Source organism: Pipistrellus kuhlii, unplaced genomic scaffold, assembly GCF_014108245.1.
Source record: "Pipistrellus kuhlii isolate mPipKuh1 unplaced genomic scaffold, mPipKuh1.p scaffold_m20_p_3, whole genome shotgun sequence".
Lineage (NCBI taxonomy): Eukaryota > Metazoa > Chordata > Mammalia > Chiroptera > Vespertilionidae > Pipistrellus > Pipistrellus kuhlii.
Window position 1 is genome coordinate 46,154,494 of NW_023425529.1, and position 14,913 is coordinate 46,169,406.

At 43.9% G+C, this 14,913-nt stretch overlaps 1 protein-coding gene and 1 non-coding gene across 3 annotated transcripts in view; both read left to right on the forward strand.

Annotated features, from left to right (window-relative positions):
• COPZ1 (COPI coat complex subunit zeta 1) overlaps nucleotides 1–14,913 on the forward strand; it is a 22,015-nt gene continuing 7,102 nt past the window's right edge. Inside the window, exons 1-4 of one of the 2 annotated variants that reach the window (XM_045588050.1) lie at nucleotides 1–131; nucleotides 12,024–12,092; nucleotides 13,557–13,638; nucleotides 14,247–14,338. In XM_045588050.1, coding sequence (XP_045444006.1) covers nucleotides 42–131; nucleotides 12,024–12,092; nucleotides 13,557–13,638; nucleotides 14,247–14,338 — 333 coding nt within the window. In that variant the 5' untranslated portion in view covers nucleotides 1–41. The remainder of the gene's footprint in view (nucleotides 132–12,023; nucleotides 12,093–13,556; nucleotides 13,639–14,246; nucleotides 14,339–14,913) is intronic. The other variant, XM_036455806.2, reaches the window with a different exon arrangement.
• On the forward strand, nucleotides 6,251–6,357 carry LOC118730977. Its single transcript, XR_004991701.1, has one exon. It is a non-coding gene; the product is annotated as a U6 spliceosomal RNA (small nuclear RNA).

The following is a 14,913-nucleotide window of genomic DNA, read 5'->3' on the forward strand; positions in this document are numbered from 1 at the left end:
GCACCCGGCAGGCCAATAACCCCCATGGTAGGCGGGGCCTAATGAGGGCGTCGGGCCAATCAGCGGCGGCGTTGTTTTTTGCGGCTCCACGTCGGCACCAGCTGCGGGGCAAGATGGAGGCGCTGATCTTGGTAGGAGCCGGGGCAGCGGAGATGCTGCGGTGTCCAGAGGGGCCGGGAGTCGGGGTTCAGGCTGATTGGGAAGGGTTAGAGAGGGGAGTTCCGGGTAACACTCTGGGGCCGAAGGTTCGGCCAGGCCCTGAAGAGCGTGTGGCCTAGAGCAGGAGCTAAAGCCTCGGTTTAAAGTAGGAAGCTCTGCCGGGGGGAAGGTGGAGTTGGTGGAAAGTTGAAGGGAGCACAGGGAGTCCTTAGGACGCCAAGGTTCACGAGCGAACTGAATTGGGATCTTTCAGGGGTCCCCGATTCTGAGTCTTGTGGATGAACTCCTGATTGGAGTTTCCCCAAATCTCCTAACTCGCCCCAAATTGTAAGAATAGAGTGCAGGTTTCTTCTGCGACTTGTCACAGTTTGACAATTGCCTTTCGCATTCCTTCAGAAAACTGTTTTCTTTTTACTTCGGTTTCCTGTTAATCCACTTTATATAGATTTGTCATGATAAAGGATCAGTCTTCCATCCAAGTTCTGGAATTCCTGGTAGAGTTAGGAACATTTTTCCTGTCTCCTTATTCTGCTCTCCTTTTTCCTACCCATATAAACTTTAGGAAATTATTCCTGTAGGATCTGGGATGCTAACTCTTTCTTAGGCTATAGGAGAATTTTGGTGGTTAAAGGGGTGTATGTCCATATGGTCTTTTATACTTGTTCTAACAAATAAAGCACTATTACCTCTTTTAAAATTGGACCAGAGAATTTCTCTCAAAAGTGCCCCATCTTGCCCTACCCGGTTTGGCTCAGTGGATAGAGCGTCCTCCTGTAGACTGAAATGTCCCAGGTTCGATTCCGGTCAGGAGCATGTACCTTGGTTGCGGGGATGTGCAGGAGGCAGCTGATTGATGTTTCTCTCCCAATGATATTTTTAACACTTTCCCTCTCCCTTCCCCTCTGTAAGAAAAATAAAAAAGACCCCATCTGTCCCGCAGTTTGGAGGTGTGTATGGGAATTTAGCTCCCAGATCCTTGCTTTGTTGAGTTGAACTCTAGGCCTTTTTCTTTCCTTCAGCTCTAATACATGTACACATTCAGATCTTCACCAGGTAAAAGAGAACAACAGTTTCAGTTACCTTTTTCAAAATATCAAAGAGAGATAATTGGTCAAGTCTAGGTAAAAAGCTTAAAATTTGAGTAGTTTTTTTTTAAATTTAATTTGAGTAGTTTTTAATGACATATTTTCTGTCCCAAGTAGTTAATCACTGTTAATCAGTTAACAGATGTGGGGTAAGTTCTAGGGAATTGGTTTTTTTGGAAGTTCTTAGAAATTTTTAGACTTTTCCTACATCTGTTTAGAAGGGAGCCTGTTTACAGGTAAATGAGTGAAAGAGATGATACTTGGGGAGCTGTGTGTAATGGTTATATGTAAAATCTCTTACATTTTCTCTTACCTCACTTCTCTGTCTCTGCTTCCTTAGTGAAGTATATTTCAACCTGCTGCTTTTATTCATTTTAATCTGTACTTAAGATGCCACTTTCACAGATCCCTGATAACCCGGTCAAGTACTCCACCCCTGAACTTTGCTTTAGAAACCGCACTGATTTTGGCCAGCTGGTGTGGCTCAGTGGTGGAGCCCTCAGGAGGCCACAGTTTGATTCCCAGTCAGGGCACATCACATGCCTGGGTTGTCACTGCATTCCCAGTAGGGGGCATGCAGGAGGTAGCCAATCAGTGAGTTTCATCATTGATGTTTCCATCTCTCCCTCTCCCTTCCTCTCTGAAATCAATAAAAATATAAAAACAAAACCTATACCGATTCTTTGTCATGATGAACCTTTGTAGTGGAGTTAGGAGAAACTAGCTTATAGGGAGAAGGGCTTGCTCAAATAAGTACCTGGTCAAAACTAGATTAGATTTTGATTCCCAATCTCTGACTAATTCTCTAATATCACCTTATCATCAGCTTCCACCTCTTCAATAATAAAATTGTACTTTGACCATTAGTTATATAAAGTACCAACTGGTATCAATTCTTGTGCTGATCTCCAGAGTTCTTAGAATATTAAACTAGTATTTTCCTTTATCTGTGTCAGCTCTTTACAACCTTCCCCCCCCCCCCTCTTTATAATTTCAATATATTTTGGGCTGCCAATAAAGAATTTATATACCCTTCTCACCATTCTAACTCTTCACAATAGGAGTTCCAGGAGAAAATTAAGCCCAATGACCTGAGACATTATATGTAATGAATCAACTTTTCTTTATCACAATGGCACTAGTTCTGTAACATGCTTCAGAGAAGTGAGAAAATAGTCGTGGAAATAATTGTCAGCATTCAGTGGTTCAGATGAGGAGCCCTTGTTGGGATTTAGGTGATATTTCCTAAGTTTTTCTTTTTTTAAAGTTTTTCATATATATATATATATATATATATATATATATATATATATTATTGGTTTTTCACAGAGGAAGCGAGAGGGATAGAGAGTTAGAAACATCGATGACAGAGAATCATCGATCAGCCGCCTCTTGCACACCCCCTACTGGGGATGTGCCCACAACCAAGGTACATGCCCTAGCCCGGAATCAAACCTGGGACCTTTCAGTCCGCAGGCTGACGCTCTATCCACTGAGCCAAACCAGTCCTGGCTTCCTAAGTTTTTCCTTCTCTTCTCACTACCCTCACACACTGGCCCACAAAATTTAGCTCCCTCTGGTTCAGAATCATCCTTCCTCATTGCTCCTTTTATTCTCCTCCCCTCTTCTGTCTACTCAGCAGTGTCTCCTGATTCTTAGTTCACCATCGTCATTATGAAAATTATGAAGAATTCTTGGATCTGAACTTAGCTTTCTTCTGAACTAAAGAGTTTACTGTAACTACATAGTATTTAACCAGCCACTCCCTAGAAAGGGAGACAACTTCTAAAGTTCCTTTACGCTTTCTCCTTTCACTTAAAAATTACAAATTTTTAGAGAGAGAAACATGGATGTGAGAGAGAAGGTTCATTAGGCTGTTTCCTGCATGCCCCTTACTGGAGATCGAGCCCACAACCCAGGCATGTGCCCCAACCAGGAATCAAACACTGAACTCCTCTCCTGGTCCATAGGTCAATGCTCAATCACTGAGCCATGTGACTCACATTTTTATTACCCGGTTTGGCTGAACCTCTTCAGAAATCTGATCAAAGCATATTCTATCCTCACCTCTGCAACCACATAGCTGTAGAATATTGAGAAGAGGTCAAGAAGCTAGAGGAGATCAAGAAGAACCATCAATTGAAATTTGACCTGATTATAAGTATATCTAAATATCACTAGGTTCTCTGCATTTAAGGATTTTACAATGAGTCACATTTCTTTTTGTTTTGTTTTTATTTTTTTGTTTGTTAATCCTCCCCAGAGGATATTTTTCCATTGACCTTTTTGAGAGAATGGAAGAGAGAGGGAGAGACAGAGAGAGACGTTGTTGTGGGAGAAACACATGGATTGGTTGCCTCCTTCATGAGCCCTGACTCTGGCCCAGGCTGTGGAGGACCCCGCAACCACAGCACATGCCCTCGCCCAGAATCGAACCTGGGAACCCTCAGTCTGCAGGCCGACACTCTATCCACTGAGCCAAACTGGCCAGGGCACATTTCTATCTTTAATAGTCCAGCCCTAGCTCTCAAGCACATTCATCTAATTTTCTTAGGTGTTCTTGTAGTCTCTAAGGAAACAACATTTCATCTCCTCCTCTTCCCGGTAGTTAATAATGGTGGTTCCAGCCTGCATCTGTGGACTTAGCTTTCTCTCTCCTGCTGTTTTCTCCTGGTTATCCCTTGTGAATGAAAAGGGATCCCTTCAGGTCACCATTCTCTTTTAATAACCTATGGAAACTTCAAGATAAAGGCTTATCCCCTTCCTCCTTTGGTTTACCTTTTTTCTCAAAACTGAATTATTCCAGCAGACTAGATCCTTAGATCTTCATATATTTCATTTCTCAATCCTCTTTGGATTCACTTTCAGAATGCTTTTCCAGTGCTTTATGGACCAGACTTCTTGTTTGTATTTTTCTCTCTCCCCTTAATAACATTTTTATCCAAAAAGAAAATTACCAAATCCCGAGTTGTAAACCTCATTCAAGCATCAGGGCATCCAAAGTGCACAAGAGTATGCATATATGGAGGAGGAAACTATGCAGAATACATCAGCGAGTCTTAAAGGTTGATATTGCTCTGTGGCCTTCGCTCCCTGAATCATCTTAATGGGGCTTTTGTTAAATTCCTTTGGCACTAACAGTAGAGGTACTTGGCCTAAATGTCCCCTCCTCCTGCTCTGGGCAAAGGTATCAATTACATTAAGCCCCCAAAGCACTCCCATCTCCTTCCTGGCAGTCCCCTGTGCCCCTCTCCCAGCTGTGTCCTTGCTGGTGCCTGGCCCCTCCATTTCGTTAGGAGGAACAATCTCCTCGCTCCTGCACTGTGGAGATATATTTCTCAGCCAGGGCGCGAGCAGTGCCAGCACTGCCCCCGGTGAGGTCCCTGGCAGCCATAAAAATTTTTATTGTGATTATGTTGGTGTCGGGGTGTCCATCTGGGTTATTGCACACCTAGTTTAATTGATTGAAGTTTAATTTATTGACACTTCAAATTAAATGATCAGAATAAACTGTGCTGTTACTCTGGCCGGCTTGTTTTAATGGTTGATTGCTGGAAGCAGACCTCGGCTTGAACTAAAACCCCTAAAGAGCAATTGACGCTGCTTCTAACTCTCCCCATGTCTTGCCCTCCAAGAAGACCTCGTTATAGATTTCCGACGTATTTATATATATATATTTTCCCTCTCCTTCACAGTGGTGGGAAAGAGTTGGTCCCTGGCAAGGTATAAATTACATCAAAGGTCTAGGGGAGCTGTCACGGTCAAAAGAGGAGGAGGGGGTCTCCACATGAAGAGAGCCAGGTCCTGAGAAGCCAGATCTTCCCTGGGAGGTAGAGGATGAATGCAATTATCCAAATATTTGAAGGAGCATAATGGCAGATTTAAAGTCTTTCTCATACTTGCTACTGTTTTTTACTTTGCTCCATCAACATGTCTTCCTTAGACAGGATATTGACAAGTAAACTAGTTATAGAAAAGGGAACTAAAGAAGCAAATAAAGGATAGAACAGGAATAAAGAATCAGTGCCTAACTACCCATTTATGTTAGAATAATCAGAAAGACAAAGGCAGAATGCTCACAGGCAGCCGATGAAGACGGATTGGGAGGTTAAGTCCATGAACATTTTAAGATGCCCCTACTGGCAAGGACCCACCCATATTCTGCCTCCCGATTGTGCCCCGAATAGGCTTTCTCCCAGATCGGAGTTCCTCTGTCCTTAGGTTCCTTAGCCTGGTCACCGCTTCTGGTGTGTGACCACATCTCTTCAGGAAATCTTTCCTGATGTGTATGTAACCTGAATCTGTGTGCTGTAGATGAAGCCTAGGTCTTCTTTGACTTTTTTTTTTAATATATATTTTATTGATTTTTTACAGAGAGGCAGGGAGAGGGATAGAGAGTTAGAAACATCGATAAGCTGCCTCCTGCACACTCCCCAACTGGGGATGTGCCAGCAACCAAGGTACATGCCCTTGACCGGAATCAAACCTGGAACCCCTGAGTCCATGCTCTATCCACTGAGCCAAACTGGTCAGGGCTTGACTTTTTTTTTTTTTTTTTTTTAATATATTTTTAAATTGATTTCAGAGAGGAAGGGAGATGGAGAGAGAGAAAAAACATCAGTGATGAGGGAGAATCCTTGCTCAGCTGCCTCCCGCACACATCTCACTGGGAATTGAGCCTGCAACCCGGGCATGTGCCCTGACCAGGAATCGAATTGTGACGTCCTCGTTCATAGGTCGATGCTCAACCACTGAGCCACCAAGGCCGGGCCTTATTTGACTTTTTGCCTTTCCCATTGTCAAGGCGGATGATCCCCCTTACATCCCGTTGGCCTGGAAAGTGCTGTCTGCCAATCTTCTCCCTCCTTTTCTCTTGTGTAGTCTTTAGAAGACTGGAACTAGGAGAGAGGCTAGCGATTCTGCCTCAAGGGTTGTTTGAGGGAGCAAATAGATTGAAAGATGAACACGGAGGCTATCGATTCAGTCTTTTTAAGACTAGCTTTTTGGTGCTCACTTCAACAGCCCATATACTAAGATTGGAATGATACAGAGATTACTTGCATGGCCCCTGCACAAGGATGACACGCAAATTTGTGAAGTACTCCATGTTAAAAAAAAAAAAAAAAAAGGCTAGCTTCTTGTTTTCAGGAGCAGATGGAGGGGAGGGGAGAGTTGGGAATAAATTAGGATACCGATCATGATCAAGGACTCATCAGAAATGGATCTATCCCCATTTGATTTTTCCCTTTGCTGAGTGATATTTAAATGAGGGCTCTGAATTACCAAACTGGGAAAGCAGAATGTTCTAATGTTGCCCCCAAGCCTCAGGTGCAGAGTGCTCTGATTTCTGCTTGTTCAATTCCTTTCTCTTCCTAGTAAGTGCTGCTTGCTTTGTCCTACATTCCTGTAATTGTTTCACTGCCATAATAGTGTAAGAATTAGGGACTGTGTGACCTCGGGGCATAAAATTCTCTAGCAGACTGGCTTTCTGAATTTTAATACAGGAACAGCTTGGTTATCCTTGTCCTGCCTGTCTCAGAGCCACCAAATGTGGTCTTCAAAAGCTCTAGGGGTGTGGTGCTGACCTTTGCTTCCTTTGCTGGCTGTGTTAGTTTTATCAATCATATTTATTTATGAAGGCCACACATTTTTTTCCTGTTTTTAAAAATATATATATTTTTTTTATTGATTTCAGAGAGGAAGGGAGAGAGATAGACACGTCAATGATGAAAGAGAATCATTGGTTGGCTGCCTCCTGCACACCCCCTCCTGCAGATCAAGCCAGCAACCTGGGCATGTGCCCTGACTGGGAATCGAACCTGACACATAGGTAGATGCTCAACCATTGAGCCACATTAGCCAGGCGGCCACACACATGTTTATTGAAGTCATTAATTGAGAGTGATTTATCAAAGTATCACTCATTTCCCTCTTTTTTCATTCCCTCCCCACACCTTATTCAAAGAGAATCTAATTTAAATCTAAACTTCGGTCTATGAACTTCTTCAAATCATAACAATTTGTGAATGTGTATTTTTCTGGTAACAAGGTCCAAAAATTTCATAAGCTTATCAAAGGGGTCTGCTCTACTTCAAGAAAGGTGTTCACATGAACTGATCTAGCTCAGGCCTCTCATTTCTCCAGCGAGGAAGCTGAGTCCTAGAGAAACGTAGAACTTGATGTAATGGATGGCAGATCCAGACTCTCGTACAAGGATTTCTTTGGAGTTGAGAGACATTTTCTCCTGTAGTGTCAGAATTCTTAGTAACTGCGTTCACGTTTTGTATCTATTTTCAGACATGAAGATTCTTTCTAGATATCTCTTCTGCCAGTTCTTCCTTCCCATGACATGCTCACTTTCCTGTGTATAACCAATGTTTGGTCTTGTGTCATCCAGTTCTGTGGTACCTGTGGCTCCTGAGCATTCTTTCCTGAGCTGTGCTTCTTGAATCTAAGAATCCAGTGGGTAGCATATGAAAACTGCTCCTCCCTGTCAAAGCATTTACCTAATTATTTTCATTTGAAGTCCCTAGGCTTGTGGCTGGCAAATTGGAGCCCTGAGTCCCAGGGGAGCTTTTCATTGTCAACAAGTCGGCACAGAGTCAGGGAACAAATACCTGTGTAGGCCATGTAGAGCAGGGATTGATATCTAGGAATTTCTCCTAGTTTTTACTGTCTTGGCTTTACTTTATAAATAGGATTGAAGGAAGAGCATCTTGTTTCTAGTTGATAAAGATCTGTTACCACGCCAGAGTACTACTTTTTGGCATGACCATAAAGATTTCTTTATAAGTGGGGAATGAAGAACTTTCTAGGAATCTCAACCAGATTCTTGCTTGTGCCCTTTCAGCTCTGTGAATAGCATCCTCCGACTTCTCAAAGGCTTCTTGGTTTCCCTCCTCCAAATGAATCAAATAAAGTAATTAGAGCCCCCAAATATCCTGTCTGCCTGGACACTCCCCCAAACACCCCCCAGTCATCTTCTGATGGCGTATCTATGACCTTACCTCAGAGTGTTCTTTTACTATATACATTGTGAACACAATTTAGTGCGTTTTTAAAAATAAAGAACACACTAGTCGCCGAAACCGGTTTGGCTCAGTGGTAGAGAGCATCGGTCTGCGGACTGAAAGGTCCCGGGTTTGATTCTGGTCAAGGGCATGTACCTTGTTTGCGGGCACATCCCCAGTAGAGGGTGTGCAAGAGGCAGCTGGTCGATGTTTCTCTCTCATCGATGTTTCTAGCTCTCTATCTCTCTTCCTTCCTCTCTGTAAAAAATCAATATATTAAAATAAATAAAGAAAAATAAAGAACACAATAAATAGATTTTTATAGGTTTTGTTGATTTCAGAGAGGGAGAGAGACGGAAACATCAGTGATGAGAAAGGATCATTAATCAGCTGCCTCTTGCACGCCTCACACTAGCGATCAAGCTGGAAATCCAGGCATATGCCCTCTTGGGGAATTGAACCGTGATCTGGTTCATGGGTCGAAGCTCAGCCACTGAGCAACTCTGGCCAGGCCAATTTAGTGCTTTTTCCAGAATCATCTCTCCTAGTTTGGCTTACAAGACACACAAATAGCTTTTATCCAGAGCTGCTTTTTTTTTCTTTTTTAAATACTTTTGCTAATGATTATAATCCTTAGGAAGCTGCAGGTCATCAGAATGCCCACAGGGAGCAGCACTAGGCATGACTCTTCCGCTCTAGTCCTTTGGCTTAGAGAGGGGAAACCGGGAGAGGTTGATTTTTCCCTCCACCCGGCTTCAGAATCCCCTCGTTGAGATCCGAGACTCCTTTGCACCAGGCTGTTTGCTTGCTCAGTGTTGTTTTAGCTCTCCTGAGGAATCCAGTCTCGGTTTTTCTTGGTAATAAAAAGCAACATAAAAATATATCTGAGCCACGCAACCTCCTACAAATTAATCTGCCTGCACATCATTTCCAGGCACCATTAGCATTTGAGGTGAAGTTCTGTTATACACTTAGGCTGTGGCTCTCTGAAAGTCAGTGCATCACAGAACTTTGTCTCGAAAGCTTTCTCGCAGCTACCCATTTGGGCGTGGGAGGAAAGAGTAGACCTTTTAAATCCCTTGAACATGGTCCTAAGCTTGTAGGTCTTTCTCAATCATCAGCATTTCATGTGTTACAAGGTCAAGCTTAGCCCATTGCTGAGGAAGCCCATTTCTCAATGGCTGGGAGTTATTTATAAACTTGCCCTTTGCTAAAACTTAAAAATGAAATTGCATTATCAGTAATGGCTTCTGGGGCCTTTAAACTGGCTGGTTTTATGGTGTGAGAGGAATCCCTGGCCCTTCCCACTCCTGAGATGTAAAGGCCCCGGGCTGAGTGTAACCAGCTGCAGTCAGGAGGTGGCAGGAGAAGTAAAGGAGAAGCTGCTGGCTCCAGCTGGAGCGGAATAGAGGATTAAAGCAGCATTTAAGCTCCTGCCTAAATGCTCAGCCTGATTTAGTGCTGTTACTCCCTTGGAAGTTTGAAATGACCATCTCCTTCTCGTGCCTTCTTACCCCTTTCAGAGCTATAAAATAAGTCCTATCTGATCTTCTCCTTGACTTCCTTTGCCCGTGTTTTATCTTTCCCAGGAAGATCCAGTATTTTTATTGGGGGGGTTTTCTTGATAGCATCTTCTAAAAACCTCATAAAAAGAGCCAGAGAGCTGTTTCTCTTTTCTGCAAGCTGCTGTAGGCACTCACACTTCGTTGGCCACACAGGACATGGTCTGACTCTCCTAGTTGGCAGGTGGCCGGCCATAACGGTTTTCCTTTTCTTCGGCCTCCCATTCTTTCTAAGGATGCCAGACTCCATGGCTGCAAGAACTGGTTACCGATGCCAGCTCAATGCCCAGTTTAGAACGTTAGGAAGTACGCTAGGGTTGCTGTGAATACAGATAGAGGAACAGAGCCAAAGATTTCCAGGGAAAAGATCATAAGGAAATAATATTTCTTCTAAATTTCCCTCCCTGTGGACTTCTTTTCCTCTCTTAAGGAAACTGATTCCCAGTGGTGTCTTTCTTTTGGTGAATTGGGGATCCAAGTTGCTCTAGAACGGAGCCTGCTTTTGGGGAAGATCTTTCTGTGGGGAATTAGGAAAACTGCTTTTATTTCTGACCTATTAAATGAGAATCTTGACTCTTCCCTCTGCCAAACACAGAGTTCCTTTGGTTGCCAGAGGAGTTCATCATGCCTCATTTCCAGAGTAATCTATATATGGGCATCTTTATATAGTGGGCATCTTTAAGGAGTATTTATCAGAGGAGAGATAAGTTGGTAGTAATATCTCCCAAAATGGCAACACTAGGTAAGCTACCTATATCTGGAAGTATAATAATTATAGGAGGGTCCCCTAGATGTATACTACAGCAAAAAATTTGTATTTATTCTGAAACCTTAGTCTCATAATCATTCAAAAAATATTGAGAGTTTAGTATGGGTCAGGCATTGTTTTGGACACTTGGGATAAGTCAATGAACAAAACACAAAAATTCCTGTCCTCAAAAATGGAAGTGGGGAAAGCTTACATTCTTCACCTTGCTGTCAAAAGACTGGGCTGCCTTTACTCTCCTCAACTCCCTGAGCTAGGGGTGGTTCATTGCACGGAACCATAAACCTAGAGCCTCATGGGACAGTTTACCTTTACAGATGCTCTTTCTGGGTCGTTGGCAGTGATCCTTTCCTCCTCACTCTTGGGTCTTTGTGAAACACCTGCTTGGGGAGTGTATTGGGCTCCTTTGAGGACTGTGGTTTCCCTAAGTGAGCCAGGAAAGGGAGATAGCAAAGCAGCAGCCTTGTCTGATAGCACAGGGGACAGATATCAGTGGTTAAGTAATATTGATTAGAAAGTCAAGGACTGTGAGCCTGCAAACACCTGTACACATATCACTGCCTTCCCTCCATTCTCTTTCTTTCTCTCCTGGTTAGCAGGTTCTCTAGAAATTGCAAGAGTAGAGGAGCTTTTTGCAAAGTGACACACTTTGCAGTTACTTGAGTTTAAGGTTGAGGCTGTGATTCCTTTATGAGGTCCAGTGTACTCCCAAGTTCGATTCTTGGTAGTGAAGAAACACCCCCTCCTGCTCTTTATCTCCAGTCCCCAGAGTGTTTCTCAGACAGATCCTCTTCTCACTGCTTCTTAACTTCCCCCAAATTCAGATTGGTTTTTGTCCTGGCAAATTAAGGGGTGGTGGTCTGAGTATAGTAGCAGAATTGGGATCAAAGGGGAGGTCTGGGAGATGGATGTCTCACTGGGCTGCATTCAGAGTTGGTGTGTGTGTGTGTGTGTGTGTGTGTGTGTGTGTGTGTGTTCGTGCGCTGGCATTTCCCTCTGTTCAGTGGGTGGGTGGTTGAGAGAAGGCTTGCTTTATGCCCCTGCATTGCTACTGCATTGGGACTGCGGAAACTTCCAAGTACAGCAGGGCATTCAGCCCCGTTTTCAAATAGCCTTGTGCAGTGCCTACTAATTAATCTGGTCACATTCCATACTCACCTGTGAGGGAGGGTAAAATAACAGCATGACCCTCCTTGATTAAGCGTATGTAGGTCTGGCTCAGAGAAACTTTCTCTGATGCTGCTTGGGAGTCCTTTGTTAGAATGCCCCCGCTCTCAATTCGCTTCACTCGCCGCTTGGCCATTCTCAGTGGGAAACGTCAGTATCTAATCAGGTTGGGCTAGGAGACACACGGAGGTGCCCAATGGGACTAGGAGAAGGTATCTGGTTTGCCAGTAGTGTCAGGAGCCTTCAAGACTGAAGGTATGTTCTGTCTCCTCAGGAACCCTCCCTGTATACTGTCAAGGCCATCCTGATCCTGGACAATGATGGAGATCGACTTCTTGCCAAGGTAAGATTCCCTTTCAAATTAGTTAGGAGAGAAACAAAGACTTACTCTGAGATTTGGGACTGGTCCTATTAACTGATATTTCTTGATACTGTAATTTTAAAAATTCTTCCATCTTTCCCATGATTATTCCAGATAAAACCTAAACTGCTTCTGTCCCTTAGTTGCCCTGTTTCTCTGCTTGCTAGCCTAGACTTTGACCTCCTTTGTTATCAGCATCAGAGCGGTGAAGAACTTTGGCACCTTGGTTTCTGAACAAAGCAGTGTCCGTCTGTGAGAAGTAGCCTGCCTGTGCCCATCATTCCTGTCCCTTTCCCTTCTACTTTTCCAGGGAAATTTCTTGTAGTTCTAGGGTTCCAGCCCTAGGCCTGAAGTTACCACCAAGCTTGTTACCTCCTGGCTTTCCCATTGTGATACTTCTAACTTGGGATCTATTAAAAAAGAAGAGGAAGGACACCCCTCCGCTCTCCTCTGTACCCTCCCCCTCCTATAGAAATTTTTCCTGTCCCTGGTGTATTAACTCCGGGCAAGCAGAGCATAAATCAATCAGCAGGTAGAGATTAGTTTAGAATTCACCAGCTGTTCCTCCCTGTAATTGGATGTAACTATGCAGGACACCTTTTGAAACAGTTATCCAGTTACTAAATGCCAGACCTGTCATAGGTCTTCAGCTGACTGCGACGGATTAGCCCCTAAAGAGCAGAGCGATTTAGCAGCCTGCATCTCCGCCTCCTTGCCAGCGAGAGCTTGGGAGAGGGCTCAGCAGTGTGCTAGATGGCCTCCTGCTTCTTTCAGTTTGCAGACGAGAAAGCTGAGATATGAGAGCACTTAGGGTAGGGTTTGCCTTTCCTTAGAAGAGGTTTTTGTAGCCTTTCCCCATTCCTCAACCTCATACAGTGAGTGAGGTCTGCGCGGAGTGTTCTGGCCTTTTGTGTTCTCTCGCACTGCTCCCTGGCCTGGGGAGCTCCTGGGAAGCACTGGAGAGAGTGGCCTCAGGATTGCTCTCCTAGAACATGGGCAGACCTCATCATAAGACTCGCAGGCCTCTGCCCTTACAGTCTTAGAAATGTGAGGTGAGGTTATTTAGAGCAGGGTTCTTAAAAAATCATTTTTGTATCTGATTACTTGCTGCCCATTTGCTGCCTGTGTAGTTCTTCCTTCTTTTTTTAATATATATATTTTATTGCTTTTAGAGAGGGAGAGGGAGAGATAGAAAAATCAATGATGAGAGAGAATCATTGATCAGCTACCTCCTGCACACCCCACCGGGGGTCAAGCTGGGACCCTTCAGTCCACAAGCTCTATCCACTGAGCCAAACCGGCGAGGGCAGTTCTTCCTGCTTTATGTCAGTATTTCTGTCTTACCCATGCCTTGAAAGAGAAATCCAAGATCAGGGCAAAACAGTCACTAATCATTCTGGACTCTGAGCTCTAATGACCCAGCTATTCTCCTTTCCCTCTGACCAGTACTATGACGACACCTACCCCAGTGTCAAGGAGCAAAAGGCCTTTGAGAAGAACATTTTCAACAAGACTCACCGGACTGACAGTAGGTCATTTTCCTTCCACTCCTCCCTGTGTTGAGGGAACCATGGTAGGAAGCGGGTGGCAGTGGGACTGCGGAGAAAGGATAAAACGACTCTGCCTCCTTTTTCTCTTTTCTTCCTCCTCCCCTCATATAATAAACTCTTCAGAAATGTAATGGGGAGGTGAGTGTACCTCACGCGGGAATACCGTGCTGGAAGGTTGGCTGTTAGCTACCTGTCTAGTCCCTGGATTTATGAGCCTCACTTGACAAATTTAACTGCAGCTCTGCTTATTGTACCGCATCCATTAGGGCAGGTAAATGGAAGTCTGTAAAGGTGACCGCTCTGCATTTTCACCTCCGAAGGATCGACTAGTATCCTGTCTCTTAGACAAGGAGGGAAATAAGAGTAGTGGGGGAGGGATTAGAGGAGAAGATACATTTACCGGTAGACTTCCCCAAATTTATACTTCCTTTCTGCTACCACCTATAAATAAACAGCAGATCAACTTTGGGGGTCATTCGACCTGCATTACCTCAGCCCAAAACAATGGGTACCAGGAGTTCACGGTGATTCCTTCTGTCCCACTTTCTTGTCTCAGGCCACCTATTGTTTCCATCTTTCCCGCCAGGTGAAATCGCCCTCTTGGAAGGCCTGACAGTAGTGTACAAAAGCAGCATTGATCTCTATTTCTATGTGATTGGCAGCTCCTATGAAAATGAGGTGAGAATCCCCATCCCTCTTTGCTATCTCTGATCCCACAGGCAGGACATAGTTACTGCATCTGGGCCTTAAAGAGTACCACATCCCTCTGGCTTCTGACTGGGCTAATGAAGTTTTTAGAGATTCCTGCTGGCTTCACAAAAATGGATTAGCAAACGAATCCACCTACAATAGGAGTTTTCCCAGATCTTTTCCCCAACACATGTAGGAGATGTATTGGTTTTTTAAAATAAAATTCTTTGTGAATTTTTTTATTTATTGATTTTTAGAGAGAGAAAAGGAGGAACATGGCCTTGTTCCTCTTATTTATGCATTCATTAGTTGATTCTTCTATGTGCCCTGACTGGGGATTGAACCTGCAATCTTGACATATGTTATGATGCTCTCACTAACTCAGCTACCAGGCCTGGGCCTAAAATAATTTTTTTTAAAATATATATTTTATTGATTTTTTACAGAGGAAGAGAGAGAGTTAGAGAGTTAGAAACATCGATGAGAGAGAATCATCAATCAGCTGCCTCTTGCACACCCCCTACTGGGGATGTGCCCGCAACCAAGGTACATGCCCTTGACTG